The 15,920-nt window shown below is 44.8% G+C and overlaps 3 protein-coding genes across 3 annotated transcripts; 1 reads left to right on the top strand and 2 right to left on the bottom strand.

Annotated features, from left to right (window-relative positions):
* Positions 1-214: 214 nt before the first annotated feature.
* amn (amnion associated transmembrane protein) lies at positions 215-1,642 on the top strand (the record flags this gene model as incomplete). The annotated part of the gene is made up of 1 exon (XM_080523787.1): positions 215-1,642. The coding sequence occupies one exon, from the start codon at positions 215-217 to the stop codon at positions 1,640-1,642; it is 1,428 nt and encodes a 475-aa protein (XP_080379913.1).
* Positions 1,643-2,461: 819 nt separating this feature from the next.
* LOC308150423 (tripartite motif-containing protein 16-like protein) lies at positions 2,462-5,479 on the bottom strand (the record flags this gene model as incomplete). Its single annotated transcript, XM_080523257.1, has 6 exons — positions 2,462-3,226; positions 3,372-3,455; positions 3,544-3,715; positions 4,081-4,314; positions 4,508-4,603; positions 5,024-5,479. The coding sequence occupies 6 exons, from the start codon at positions 5,477-5,479 to the stop codon at positions 2,640-2,642; spliced, it is 1,629 nt and encodes a 542-aa protein (XP_080379383.1). The 3' UTR covers positions 2,462-2,639.
* A 2,513-nt stretch (positions 5,480-7,992) lies between these two features.
* ush1ga (Usher syndrome 1Ga (autosomal recessive)) lies at positions 7,993-15,915 on the bottom strand (the record flags this gene model as incomplete). Its single annotated transcript, XM_080524592.1, has 3 exons — positions 7,993-8,799; positions 8,986-9,439; positions 15,752-15,915. 3 exons carry the CDS (start codon positions 15,913-15,915, stop codon positions 7,993-7,995), a joined length of 1,425 nt encoding a protein of 474 aa, XP_080380718.1.
* Positions 15,916-15,920: the final 5 nt, after the last annotated feature.

The following is a 15,920-nucleotide window of genomic DNA, read 5'->3' as shown; positions in this document are numbered from 1 at the left end:
ACCATTTTAAAATAAAATAAAAATTCATGAAAGGCCTACACTGCAGTTTTGCAGTTCAACGGTCAATATTTGCCTGGTGACCTGGTTGTAAAGCTGAATGTTTACCAGAGCTCATCAACTTTATAAACTAGGAACATGTGCACTCATGTGACAGTCACACTGTCAGGAACAAAGGTCACCTGAAGTCCCTTCACTTCTGTCACAAGCGATCAAGATGTCTAACACTCCAGATGTGTTCTTCCTTCTCTGTCTCCTCGGGGGAACAAACGCCCTGTACAAACAATGGATCCCAGACACCAACTTTGAGAATAAGACCAACTGGGACAAAGGATCTGTGCCTTGTGGCAATGACAAGGTGCAGTTTTTGGCACAAAGGAAAGTGGCTGTATACGTGGAGATGGCCCACTCTATTCTAGAGATGAGGCTGCCGGTTGATGGGGAGTTCATCCTGTCTTCAGGGGCTGGCTTCTCTGCCAGTGACGGACAGGATCCTGACTGTGGAGCCGGTGTCACAAACCAGTTCAAGGACTTTGAGTCTCTGCAGTGGTTCAACCCAGCTTTGTGGCAGGCAGCCTCCACAGTAGACGACCTGGAGAAAAGTCAGTTCCTGTTCTCAGTGCATGAGGAGAGCGTACCCTGCCAGTACGATGACGTGGTCTTCCGGACCCGCTCCTCGTTCCGTGTTGACACCACCTCCAACCAGGCCAGTGTCCCGGTGCAAAGTGTATCTGTGCTAGGGAAGAAGTTCAGCAGCAGCTCAGAGTACTCCCAGTATCTGGGGTCAAACAGTGGCCGGCTGCAGTTTCATGGAACCTCGTCCCTTAGCCCTGGGGCTTCAGGCTGCAGTGATCCCTCTGGCTGTGACTGTGGAAACTCTGTGAACCACAACAGGATCTGTGAAACTGTATCATGTGATCCTCCGATTTGCAAGAAGCCACTGCGCCCTGCGAGACACTGCTGTGATGTGTGTGGTGCCATTGTCACCGTCCAGTACTCCTCTGGCTTTAACTTGGAGACTTACCGTCAGCATCTGGATGACCTCTTCCTTGGTCTGCCATCATACAAGAACATCCAGTTGGGCATGTCCAAAACGTTCAAATCCCGGTGGTTCCTCAGTGAGGCTACAGCTGAGATCCAGATAGTGCTCCTGGATGGTGAGACTGGAGCTCAGTCTGGTATGGTGGCGGAGGGTCTCGCTTGGGACATACTGAAGGATATCCAATCACAAGGCTCACTCTGGGGCATTTCTGGGGGGGAGTTCAAGGCCTCCTCTGGGAGTAACAGCAGTGACAGCCAGGGGGGAAATACAGGGATGGTGGTTGGAGTTGTGTTTGGGGTCCTGATTTTGGTGGCAGGCCTAGTCCTCATGGGTTACCTCTTTCACAGAGGCATTGTCCAAATGCCAACCATAAGAATTCCCTCTCTGAGCGACTTGAAGAAAAGTGAAGAAGAAGAGATTGGGGACCTGGGTGGCCCCATGGACCATGGCTATGACAACCCCATGTTTGACAAACCTGGCTTGATGCCTGCTGTACCTGTTCTGTATGGGAAAGAAACCACCAACTCTATCTCTCTCACACAGTCAGGTGTGCATTTCGTAAACCCAGCATATGATGATAATGAAACTGATTTCAATGCCTAAAGCTTATTGTACTGCATCTGTCAATATAATGAGCACAGTTTTATAATTTAACTTCTAAGAGATAGAGTTCTAATGTAATTTGGGAAATGTATAAAGAGTATGTTTCATGCTTGAGATAATTTTCATAATTGTAAAACAATCTTAGTAGGATCATACAAAATGTACCAGCACATAAACATCTTTACATCTGATTCAGTATCTTCCTGCTTGGGAAATAAAGAGATTTTACTGCATGAATCATTGAATTAATGATAATTTCCCACTAGATTAAAGGTCCAGTATGTAAACTAACATTTAAGCTTTCTAAAAGCGTCCTAATTGTTATTATGACTATGTACAGAGGTACCGATCAGGGAATAAGACTCATTGAAAGGAAAACAGTATTTAATTTGCTTTTCTTGTCTGGAAACACAACAGCTAATGTCTGACAATGTCCATTTTGTGGGATTATATTATTATGGAGGATGTTGTTGTTTGGATCTTCTAACTGAATGTCTATGCCATGGCCAGAGGTGGCAGATTTCCAACAAACTTCTGCCCTGCTCCTTTAAATCATTGTTGTTCAAACTACAGACACAAATGTTGAGGACAGTCCTTGACTTCAATAATGTTAAACACAATGTCAAAGAACATTTGGACAAATAAAAGATTCTTAAATGGACTTTTCTTTTCACTTTATTCCTCATTGTTGGTTGTCCCACAGCCTTAAAAGACGCTTTGTTCTATATTCACCACTAGATGGTAGCATAACCATATAGACCTTTAAATTAATGCTATGTAGCCATTTATTCTTAAAGAATATAATGTATAAATGCCTCATGAGCTTAGTTCAACTGTCTTACCTCTTCAGAATGTATTACATTGTTTGTAAACGTAATGTCAATGTAATTGAAAACAAACACTCTATAGCTTCAAAACATTGTCAAAATTATCATGTTGATCTCATGGATAGTCAGTCCTTCAGCATCCATAGTTCCATCTATGAAATTGAGAGTGGTTACATTTCTCCAGCCCCATCCCTCATAGATGAGCTCTTCAGTGGTAGAAGATCGCTAGGGCTGACCAGTGACACCACGTTGTCCTTCTTTGAGAGCCAGACAGTAGGATATAAGGGCTCCATGAAGTCAGCCTGGTACTTATACAGGAGTGTAACAGTCTCAGTCACACCATAGAAAGCAACTGAACCCTTCTCAAAGTCAATGTAGACCCCTATCCTTGTGACCGCACTGGCTTCCAGTAGGGCTTCTGCATTGTCATGCCAAGCTGAGAAACCCCGGCCCTTTCTTCCTAGACACCAGGAGAAGTGATTCCCTGTGATGCAGCTGCTGCTCTCCTCACCTTTACGATTGATGCTCTTGTAGGTGAGACCTACATGTGCCTTCTCGCCACTCAGCTCCACCTCAAAGTAGTGCCGCCCCAGGTAAAGGCTCTCTGAGGTCATCACCTGGCGCCAGTATTCAAACCGTGTGGGTGTGTCTGGGTAAGTGTGCTGCCAGGGGCTGGTGTTGGTCACCTTCCTGTTGTCTTCGGTCAGTCGCAGGAATTTGTGAGTGGTGTCTGGGTCGAAACTAAGATTGCTGCCATCTGCAGGGAAGATAACACATATGTCAACCAATGCCCCAATTTGCAACATCTAAATGTGAAAAGTGGTGTAAATGTAAATAGAATGAGACAATTCATTGATAGGTTGGTTGAAATTAAGTAGTTGCTAGTGAAGAGGAACACATACACTTTAGGAAATCCTCTCTAGTCTCAGGGTCAGGCTGAGCCTCTGACATGTCAGCACGGACCATGGTTTTAATACCCAGTTTCTCTGTTGGAGAGAGGGGAGTTATCCTGTAGGTAAATGCAGGTACAGTACATCCACTGCTTTAGGAGACTCAGCGTTTGTGCACACTCACCACTCTTGCGTATCTCTTTCAGCTTGTCCCTGTATGTAGAGAGCAGCTGGTCACACAGCTCCTGTGTGGACTCGGTGACCACTCGGCTGAAGGAGGCCAGGTGGTCGATGAGGCTGATGTACACCCCAGGCAGACACATGTCCACTGCCCCCTTCTTCCACTCAGAGTACTCCTAAAGTCGCCCACCAGGAGGAGTCAGTGCACTGAAACTAAGAGCTGAAGCCTCACACAGACTGTTATTAGAAGCATTCTAAGTCTATATGGTTATAACATTGCCAGCTTACATGTCATTTTCCACTATCTGATAATACTAGCATATGGACATCTACATCATGAAACTGTTGAAAGGTGTTGAAACATGAAAGGATCTCAAATACCGTAGACACTGTCAACATATTGACATACAAAATAAACATGTGATACCTCAGTGACTGTACTGTACAGTACTTTACAGATTCACTGTGACATAGGAGATGCATCATCATGCAATCGGGTTGACATTGTGGATCTCACTGCTGTTTTGTGTGTGCCTCTGACCTGCAGGAAGTCAACGTCCGTCTTGTTCCTGGAGAGCTTCTCCACCCGGGCCAGAGTTTTCTTCAGCTCTACTCTCCTCTGCTCCAGATGGGCCTGGATGCCCTCCACCTGCCTCAGAGCTTGCCTCTGCTCCCCTTCCAGCACCTCCGCAGCCCCCCTTCTGGCCTCCTCCACGGCCGCCTGCAGCAGGGAGAAACGCTGCTCGATCACAGCCCGGACATCTCCCACAGAGTTCTGAGGAGGGCAGGGTGGGGGGCATAGGAATGGAGGAGAGAGAGGTGATTGAGGTGATGTGTTAGGGAAAATGAGGGGGTAAAGATGGCAGAAAAAAGCATTGGAAGGATATTGTGTGAACTTGCATCTGTTTTATATATGATTTATGTTGGTGTACAGTGTTAAGAGGAGCCAATAGTAGATAACAGTGTACCTCTATGGACACATTGTTGCTCTGTAGCTTGTCAATTGCATTCTCTGCAGCTGAGATGGTCTTTGTAATCTCCCCTTGCTTCTTCTGTAGCTCTGTCTATAGACAATCATACACAAACACACATATTCTTACAGTACATATGAGGAAGAGATCTGTTTCTTAAACAGTTCCATGTGTAGGGATAAAAGATTACCAGCATAGCCCATAGGAAAATGTTTCCCTCTTTCCTGACTCTGCGAGAGGGTAATCTTTCTGAACAGCTATTACACAATGAGCAGGCTGTATCACATGTCACACAGTCTGGCTCTAATGATAACTAATGATGACTCTGCCTAAACATTTTCCTTCCTTCCTCTCTCTGAATCAGAGGAAGAGTGTCATTACATGATGCAAAGAGAGGTATCGGAGTTGGGGCAAAAATGAATGGACACACTGTTCAAATTCATTCTTAGGTCCTACGATAAAATATCATTGTGTTGTATTGTGCTTCTGTGTGTATGTGAATACCGTCAGCACCTCGATCTGTCTGCGGGCTTCCCCTACAGGTAGAGTGGTGTGTCCCTGGTGCTGCTGTCCCTCACAATCCCGGCACACACAGCAGCCATCCGTCTGGCAGTAGAGCTCCAGGGGAAGCTGGTGTACGTCACACGTGCAACACTCTATGTCCTGTAAGGGCTCCACTAGACGGTGGTTCTGGAACTTACTCTTCTCCAGGTGGGGCCTGAGGTGGGCCTCGCAGTAGGACACTAGGCAGGTGAGGCAGGACTTGAGTGCCCTGCAAGGGCTCTCGATGCAGGAGTCGCACAGAACATCCTCTGGGTTCAGTACGTTAGAGGTGAGGGTGGTGTTATCTTCTGGCTCATCAGTCCTCCCAGGGTCCCCTGGTTCCTCTGTTGTTTTGATCTCTTGGCTTACAGTGGAGGGATGGGTCTTCTCCTTATCATCCTCTTCATTGATGATGGGGACTTCCATTGCCTCCATGTCCAGATAGGCTCTTTGTCCTGTATCAAGCTCTCGCTTCTCTCCTTGAGGGCCCTTTTCCGGTTCAGAACCTTCCCTCTCTAGGAAGCTGGGCTGGTGGCCTTTGTTAGTCTACCGTGGCTTCTGAGATATCAGAGCTCTAACACCTTCTCTCTCTCTCTCTCTCTCTCTCTCTCTCTCTCTCTCTCTCTCTCTCTCTCTCTCTCTCTCTCTGTCCAGCTCCATACCCAAGACAACGCAGTGAGCACTCAAGAAAATAAATAACCACGCCTTGACAACGCTATAGTGAGTCAGCAGCAGTAGACTCCTCTAATTTCACTCCTCCCCTCTCTTTCTCTCTCCCATTTTTGTGTCTCCTCCCTCTCTCGGCTAAAGCACAGCTGAACTGGATAACTGTCGGGAGGTTATGTATGAGGAAGTATGACCATTGAGTGTGTTTTGATCCAGCCAGGGAGGATAAGGAATGTGGTTTCTGTTTTGATGAATCATACAATTGTGTATTATAAGAGACTTGCTGTACAGTCAAATATGTACACAATGCTATCTACCTCTTCTACCCAAAATAACCTAAACCAGTACATTGTGTTCACTTCAACTGACTCTATGACCCTGAGCAAAACGGGTGCCATAGCTTTAATAATATACCTACTGTACTGAACAGATAAAAGTGTTTATTCATTGTATTCTTTGACCTCAGGGTGTCTTGACATTATCATAGATGAGTCATGCAATGTCCAGAAATACTGCATGTTTGAAGGGGATCACTGTGGAGCAGCCTGACAGTGTTTCCTTTTGATTACACAGTTAGGAATGTTTCTGGATAGCAGCATATCCGCCCATACTTCCCGAGACTCTCTCTAACCAACCACATGCTGTAATGTTTATCTTAAAATATGGAAGATACTGAACTGAAAAAAAGACTCTTAAAGACCTTGTGGAAAACTCACACAGACAATAATTGTTTATACACAATTAGGGAGGGGCAGGAAATAGAAACAGGATGTAGATCATCTGGGTAGATAGCTGCCACTGTGAACAGGGAGAGTGCACCAGGTACAATGAGTGTTCGTCCAGTCTAAAAAACAATAATACATGCTCATACTATGATCAGGGTTTATTGAAGGGTTTAAAAAAAAGTCCTTGGATTTATGGACTCTGCTTGAAGTCTAGTCAGTAAACTAAGGCAACTAATTGGCCTCCTTGCATGGAACAACATTATAAGAATGGTGCATGAATAAATGAGTATCATCTTACTTTAAAGCTCTGTAACCTCTGACTCCCTCATTGTTGTTCTCTTTACCCTTTCTTCTGAGGCTATGGGAAACAGCTCCCATGCCTTCTCCACAAACGGCTGAAGAAGGCAAATGCTCACTCTCATTAGTGTATTTGTTTATTAAGGAAAATAATTGTTTAAAAAATAAGCATTCACTGTTGACATCTATTTAGATTTCTGGTGCACCTAACAATATCTACTGACACAATGACATGAACAGCTGGAAGACTGTCAAATCAACAGTACAAGGACCTTGACATCAATAAATGCTGTATGAGCAATACAGTGAGAGATATCCTCAGGATAAATGTGAAATGTAAAACCTAATTGAGTGTCAATAAATAAAAAGCAGGTTAATGGCTTTAAAGCTCTACCATGAAAAGAGCTAACAACACAATGTACTGTTTAATGTACTATTTCATTATAAAAACACAATGGGGTTTTATCCCTTCAATAAGATAATGATCAAATAATATATTAGGATAATATATAAGGATAAACTATTCTCTCATAGCCTGAATAATAAAAAATAACAATTGGCCTCCTTTAACAGCAAGACAAGCTGAAACTGGTTTGATCTGGCATACTGGATGTAAACAAATATATTGGTATAAAACATATAAATGCACATCAGTTGAATGATACAGGCCAAAGCGCTCAACAGGTGAAAAACATCCTTATCAACAGAGTGCTGTTAATGCACAGATAACAGGGAGATCAAAAACTGCAAATACAACTTATTGATTGGAGACTTGGTCTAATGGATTAACAAACAAATAACAAAACGCATGTAAAAAAAAATCATGTCTTAAAGACATTTAGTAACAAATGCACAGGCACAAGGAGCACAGGCACAGGTAGTATTGTACAGTACATACCCCACAGGGGCAAACATAGGCTAAGAGAAGTGTTGAGGAGAGGAAGACCCCACCTTCAGCTCTCTGCACACCACCAAATGGCATACAAGGACACTGTGGCCCCATACGCTGTATTCTGTAGATACAGGTCCAAGCAGTCTTGGACTCTTATCACTCTCTCTTGATCCTGCTAGGATTCAAGACACCTTTTAGATATCTTCAGTTCAAGGGTAAATCCAAAGAGTAAAGAAAACACAGGCATCCTACTCAGGATTTTGATAGCTCATCCCCCACTTGTCCACTGATATTTGTCTTCAAAATGTCCTTTCTGTCTGGCTCCTGCCACAGAACCAATAGCGATAGTCAGCACTCACTCACAGCTCTGTGTCCTCTATACAGTCTGGGTCTTCTATGGTCTCCAGGCGCCTCTTACAGGCGTCCAGGATCTTCTTGCGAGGCCCCAGGGGTATATGAATGCTCTTGAGGTCGTGGTCAGAACACAGCAGCAGTGCTTCTAGGTCAATCTTCTCCCTTTTGAAGATGGGGATGAACTCGTTCATGGTCTGCGTGGCCAGGAACACCTCCAGAGGGCTGGTCTCTGGCTCGTCGTCATCGTCCAGCCCCAGCTCCACCTCATCCCAGGGCAGCTCCTGCCTGTTCCTCTCCTGCAGGCTGTGGGCACTGCCGATACTGTCGTCCAGGCTGGGCGAGCGATGTAGTCGGCTGCGCAGACGTACGTTCGGTCCCGTCCGCTCTGTGCCTGTCAGGCTACCCTCATCCCGCCCACCGATGCCAAACAGTCCCCCACTAACGTAGTTCCTCCTGAACACCATGGTGCCCAGGCCAGGTCTGTTGAATAGGGAGTCGTGGCCTGAATCGGTACTGATCTCAGAGTAGTCCACGTCAGGCCCGTGGAGGTCCGGCTCGCTGATGGCACGCGAGATGGCATCGTCGTTGTCTCTGGGGAACATGTCGCGGATGTTGCGACGGGCATGGTCCCTGGGGCTCATGTAGGTGCCCTGTTTGAGGAACATGACATCGTTGCCCAGCTGCAGACCTGAGAGGGAGCGGACACTCTTCCTCCCGTCCTCATAGATCTTAAAGGTCCCCTCTCCTTGCTTCCTCTTCTCCAGTCTCTTCTGGATCTTAGTCTTCCCTCGGGTTGTGGCATGAAGAGTAGCCTACAGGGACAGAATGAACACTGGAATCAACCACAAACAATATTTGGGGATCTTTGCAATTGGTAGTGAAGCAAGGAGAAACATCCATCTGCAATAATGCATAAAATGTTGGCTTTTTGTAAGCTAAAGAGCGAGATTCATGAGATACTTTTCCATGAGTAGCTGCATGGCAGTGTTACAGCTGACCTGAGAGTATGGCACACTGACGTTGGCTGCATTGAAGTGGTGCACTTTGCGGCTCACAGAGCTGCTGGTGTAGCTGGAGAAGCTCATGGCGTCAGACACGGAGGCCTCCGACGCCTCCTTGTGGAAATTGCGCTCCATGCGCTTGTGGTGCTTCCTCTGCATCTTCACACACTGCTTGATGCGTCGCTCTGCCTCGCGGAACGCCCGGTCCCTCAGCTTGCTCACCAGCTTGGGGTTGAGGGCCGTCTGCTTGGCAGCGATGGAGTCCAGGTAGCGCACGCAGTCCATGTGGCTCTTGGTGGCGGCCATGTCCAGAGGGGTGTGGTAGTCGTTGTCCAGGCACCACACGTTGGCACCGAAGCACACCAGGAAGGAGAGGCAGTTATGGTGGCCATTGGCAGCTGCCAGGTGGAGCGGTGTGTTCCCCCATATGTCACACTTGTCTGGGTTGCCCCTACAAGACAGGACCAGGAGAATAGATAACAGATATTAACAGATATTAATCTGAATCAGAGCCTTGAGAGAGTGTGGAAGTGTGTTCATCCTTATTCTACTTCTGAATAGTCAATTTTGAAGAAATCTCAAACAGTTTATTGTGCCAACAGATAGTAATTATTAACAGAGTTGTTGTTCCAAAGGCTAGATCTTAGCTAGTTGCAATATGACCCAGGATAAGGATTACCCTCACCTTTGTCTTCCATCGAGGTAAACCTAAATATAGCAGCACACTCATGTGTAAGCACATGATTTTTTTATCATGTTTTCAGCACTGACCTCTCATCCATGGATTGTTCTTTGGGTCTTCATAAATCATTTAAAGCCTTAACACGACACAAACTCTTTGTATCAGTGAACAGCCCCAACATAGTTCTGTATGTTAACTAATTCTCAACAACACAAAACTGATCACGTACACATGTGGTTGGATAAACTGTAGCCTTGTTTTAAACCTCCCTCCTGTTCATGGGAGGGATGTCCCCTGTATGATAGGCTTCCTCCATGCTCACTAATTCCTCTATCATCATCAGCCAATGAACCCAGGGTCACCTCCATCAGTGCTGCACCGTAATACGACCACCAGCTTGCCAGCACTGCAACTACACTACTAGTATCCTGTTTCAAAGGGAGACCGGTTAGGTTACACCTGAGCACAACCTTGCATGTATGGTGATGTCATGCTGAATTCCTCCAGTCATAGAGCATGGATCTGGCTGGCTGATATGGGAGACAGGCATTCGAACCCTGCAGCAGAAATACTGTCTCATAATACAATAGGTCCATGGTATGTGTTCTCATTTCTGGGGAATCCTACTGTAATTATTTTTCATTTATTCCATTACACATACATGATAAAGTGATTAACAACAGGTGTTGAGGGAGGGTGGGGTGTTTGTTATTTGATGTAGAAAATACTACTAAAAATGTATTACAATGTATATCTAGGTAACAGACAGATGAAATAATAATTTTGGTTCAGCACCTTTTCCAGACTCCACTGCATTTAACCCTCAAACAATGTCAATGCACATAATTAACTTTCAGATAATGTAAATATTGCTCACAAGTTATTTTCAATTGAAATGCTTGCAGACAGGATTTGACCTCAGCAATATCCCTACATTGCATTGTCCAATGTAGCTTGATTAATATTTGATGGGCTGCCTGTAGGTGAAGCCATGGCAGAAGCAGAGATGTATTATTGATGGGCAAATGCTGCAAATTGTACACAAGTAGCAGAGAAGCTGTGTGCCTAGATCCAAGCAGAGTAAGGATTAGCACTGTCTCATCTGCCTGACCCTGATTTCTACCTTTGGCCTCAAACACACCTGTACACACCTAACATAGTGTACAGATACAGACACAGATACAGAATACTTTATTTATCCCCAAAGGGCAATTCAGTTCCCACAGTTCATGGCCACAAACAATGCAAGATCACACAACAAAACACTCATCACTGGAGCTCAGCACCCAGTCCACGGTTCACAAGTGCAAGTCCAACAGTTCAAGCTTAAGAACAGATTCAAGGGATGAAAAAAGTGCATAAAAGTGCATAAAAGTGCATAGGAGATGGCAGGACCCCATCTTTCCCTGCTGGGCCTACTCATTTAACAGCCGAATGGCTGAAGGAATAAATGAGGTATGAGGTAACTAATGGCAAGTGTGGGAGGGAAGGAGACGTTAAGGATCAGGTGGAAAGCCAACAGGTCAGTGTGATAGCGATAGTTAGCTGCAGTAGGCTCCAGGGAGTGGAACACTAAAGACCTGGGTACTTGGCCTTGTGTCCAGGAAGCAACAATGAAGCAATTACAAACATTTACTAAAATGGGGCGGGAGAAAATCTGTACTGTAATATCAGGGACAATTTAAAGCATATACAGCTCTGTAGCTTACATTGAAAATAATATAATACAGTATGTTTTAAAGAAGTAACAAATATGTAGCCATGAATTGTCATAGAGTGCTTTATATCAGGACGTACTATACAATAATGTTATGTAACATTTTAGACATATTTATCTTATCTCTGGACACCTTATGACAATATATAGGCCTATTACTAAAAATAATCCATTATATCGTACATCTCCTGCACTCTCCTCTGTTTGTTTGTCTTTATAACAACACAGATGAATGCTATTGTATTATGTCCATAATAAATCCACCAAGCATCACACTGGATTGCTGCTACCCCCATTAAGTTGTCAAATATCATTGAAATTATCTCTATTATCTCCCTGGATATCATGGGTGTTGGTCTATGAGACACTAGTGTGACCATAAATGTGTATTTTTTTAGTATCAGATGTCACTCAAACATTTTAGTAGAGGGGTTAGAGGGTTTGTTGTTTGTCATTTCATTGTGTGTAAGAAATCTGTACAATGTGCCTTTCCAGAGCAGTAAATGTCTAAAACATTTATGTACACTATGCACCGTGGGAAATCCTGTGATAAGGTTTATAATCAACAAATGTATCACCACATGGTGCCATGGCACACTACATTGTTTACCCTGTGTGCATTTTCCCTGATCAAAATCGTACAGGGCCAATGGACCACATCAGGCCTAACTGAGCCTTTGCTAATACAGTATATTGTGTGCTTTCAATAGTGATGAATACAGCCCACAAGTCTGTGTGTAGGAATTTCACCCTTATAAAATAAGATGTCTTGCAGCTCCAAAAGCATTTAATCAAGCAACAACGTAATTGTCCAAGCAAAATAGTATCATACAGTATACAACTGGGTAAAGAAAGGCAACTCAGTACAATTATGTTTGAGAGGCACACATTATATACTGTACAAGAGACCCCAAAGGTGTGGATACCCTGGAGGTGAGCAGAGGTTAACAATAATAGGGGGCAAGGTTAATAGTAGCCTATGCATGTCAATGAGAGGAGACAGTGCTTTGTCAGTCTGTATCAGGCAATCAAGTTGTTGGTCCTGCCTATCAATAGCCATCTTGTATCCTCTCATCGCAACCTGCGTACCCTCTCCCCCCACTGCTATCTCTTCCTCTGTCTTATCATCCCTAACCTCTCACCTGAATCCGGCCCCCCTGATGACATAAAACGTTATCTCTCTCTCCTCAACTATATCTCCTCTGCATCAGCTAAAGCTTTTTACTACCATTCCAGAATTCAATCCTCTCTGACCAAAGGAAACCCTTCTCCACATTTTCCTCACTTCTCAACGCCACCTCCTCCCCCTCCTCCCTGTCTGTGGATGACCTTGTTAGCTACTTTGAAAAGAAGGTTGATGACAATAGCAGCTCTTTCTCTCTACCTCACACCGACACTGCTACCATCCCTCCCAAACCCACTGCGCTAAACTCTCTGTCTCTGGTTTATCTGCTCTTTCCCCCCCTTCTCCCCTGATGATATTCTAAAACTGGACACATCCAAACGGGCAACCACCTGCCCTCTTGATCCTATCCCCTCCCCCCTTCTCCAATCCATTTCCTCCTTTCCTTTCCACCACTATAATCAATTCCTCTCTTTCCACAGGATCGTTCCCAGCTGCCTTTGAGACAGAGTCCAGCGTCTTCTCAAAAAAACAACTCTTGACCTGTCTGCCGGCCATAACTACATCCCTTCTCTCCTCCTAAAACCCTTGAATGTGCTGTCTTTTACCAACTGTCTCACTATCTCCTTCAGAACAACCTCATTGACCCTCACCAATCTGGCTTTAAGGTTGGGCACTCTACTGAGACTGCTCTCTTGCTGTCGGCAGAGGCCCTCCATTCTGCTTGAGCTTCATCCCTCTCCTCTGTTCTCATTCTTCTGGAGACCAGCGGTTCCAGAGGACTGCTGTCCTCTCCGCAAGCCTGCACCACAGGGGTCCCCCAGGGCTCCGTCCTAGGGCCCAAACTATTCTCCCTCTATAACAAAGATCTCTTGGCTCTGTAATTTCATCACATGGTTTCTCCTACCATTTCTATGCAGATAACACTCAACTCTTTTCCCCCCTCTATCTCACAGGTGGCGACACATGTCTCTACGTGTCTTGCAGGCATCTCTGCTTGGAACCCACCACCTCAAGCTCTTCCTTCCTTGGAAAGCATCCTCCGAGACAGCCAAGAACCTTGGGGTGTTCCTTGACAACCACTTATCCTGTGTGGTGAGCATCACAGCGACAGCACGCTCTCGTAGATTCTTCTTCTACAACATCAGGAGGATACATCCATTCCTAAGCAGAAAAGCAGGACAACTCTTGTTCCAGACACTTGTGATCTCCCGCCTTGACTACCGCAACGCACTCATGGCTGGGTTCCACGCCTCTGTCATCAGACCTCTGCAGCTCATCCAGAATGCTGCCGCCTGTCTGGTGTTCAATCTCCCCAATCTCCCATGTCACCCCCCATGTCGCCTACCGGGCAGCAAAGGGAACAGCCCCACTCTACTTGCAAGCGATGGTCAGCCCCCAAACCCCTGCCCGGTCATTCTGCTCTCTTCCATCTCGTGGCACTGCCACTTCCAAGTGGATACATCAGTCGTGCTACTCGGTCACAACGTTTCACTGTCCTGGCGGCCCGCTGGTGGAACGAGCTGCCCACTGCTGTCAGGACTGCAGAGTCACTACCTACTGTATCTACCTATCTGAAAACCCATCTCTTCAGGCTACATCTTAACTGTCCCTCCTAAAGACCTCCTCATCCTCACTAACCCCCTGTACAGTTTCTCTACTATAAATAATAATAATAATGAATAATTGTCTATCATTGTAGCGTCACAGTGATACACAGTGTTTATTCCATTTAAATTAACTTTCTCTGGAGAAAAGGTTACTGATATATCATGCTTCTGTTAATGGAAATGTAGTAGGACTTATTGTTCTATAAACTGAACTAAAATTATAGGATACATCCTCAGCCTATATTGTGTATTGAGTTATGACCTCTGTTTAATCATCATAATCAATAAATGTCCACCTGTTATTCTCTAGACCGATGTATTGTCTACTGTATCAAAGTAATAAAGCCAGGGCGTGTTGTCACATGACAACACAAAGGCTAAATCATTGTTGCATCACAAAACAGTGACTTGCTACTGGCCCCTGGTCATAGCATAGATCATTTTTTTATTATGACGACTGATGGATAGATGATTCACTTACTTAGATACATACTTGTTGTAAGTCGCTTTGGATAAAGACGTCTGCTAAATGCCAAAAATATTTAATGTAGCTACGAAACTCATTGGTATTGTTTATCAATTGCCAGGCAATCAAGTCCTTTAACAGGTTTTTGTTAATCAATATCAGGCAGCCATGTCACTGGCCATGACTTTGTCAGTCAATGCCTGTAGCAGAGAGTTCTCATGTGACTAACAATTTACAATTAACCACTTTGATAATGGGCCTCTTTCTCTGACTTGGAGGGAAACCAGGTCAGGCAGAAAACCACTGAAGAGGGCTTTTGTGTGTGACCATTTTACTGCTCCATCATAACTGAAACAAAGGCTAGGTCATTGTTGCATCACAAAACAGTGACTTGCTCAGTAAATACAGAGCCAACACAACACACTGTCATCTATTGATGTTATGTGAAGAAGTAGGCTAAAGCAAAGCTGAGGAAGGGGTACCGAGCCACAGCCTTGGATGGTGATGGTATGTCTCTCCTCTTTGCAAACAAGCGTTGCTATGTGTACAGTGTGTGACACTGACTTTATTACAGTCATGTGACAACACGCCCTGACTTTATTACTGTGATATAACAACACAACAGACAATACATTGGTCTAGAGAATAACAGGTGGACATTTATTGATTATGATGATTAAACAGAGGTCATAACTCAATACACAATATAGGCTGAGGATGTATCCTATAACTTTAGTTCAGTTTATAGAACAATAAGTCCTACTACATTTCCATTAACAGAAGCATGATATATCAGTAACCTTTTCTCCAGAGAAAGTTCATTTAAATGGAATAAACACTGTGTATCACTGTGACGCTATAGGCTAGGCTTACATTAAAGTCTAGAGTCGAAAGGTCAAGACCTGTATTTTTCTTTACTCAACCTGACTCCAAGGCAGCCTGCTCTCCTCTTTCATGGTTATAACACTCACTCTGCGCCACTTTGTGGCACCTTAACTGACCTACTTCGTAGGCTACTCAGGAGGTGTACCGTTACTCTACACAGTAGCCTTGTTATCTACATGGATAAAGACACACCGTGAAATGCCGAAAGCAAAAGGCATAATGGTAAAACGGCAGAAAAGAAAGAAAAAAAGGGCAAAACTCGTATGGTAAAAGTTCCTACCCTCTGCCCACGATTAGTCGCAGAGCCTCCAAATTGCCGTGATAAGCGGCCCATAAAGTTGGTGTCATGCCATCTTCGTCCGGCGCGTTCAGATCCTTCCGTGTAGCCTCTTTCAGCAGGTCCAGGTAGCCATCCCGGGCCGCTTTATGGTACCTGTCATTCATGGTAC

This window comes from Nansenia antarctica (assembly GCF_963989245.1).
Source record: "Nansenia antarctica genome assembly, chromosome: 2".
In the NCBI taxonomy this organism is placed as follows: domain Eukaryota; kingdom Metazoa; phylum Chordata; class Actinopteri; order Argentiniformes; family Microstomatidae; genus Nansenia; species Nansenia antarctica.
The sequence above is the reverse complement of the archived record's forward strand: the minus strand, read 5'-3'. Positions and strand labels throughout refer to the sequence as shown.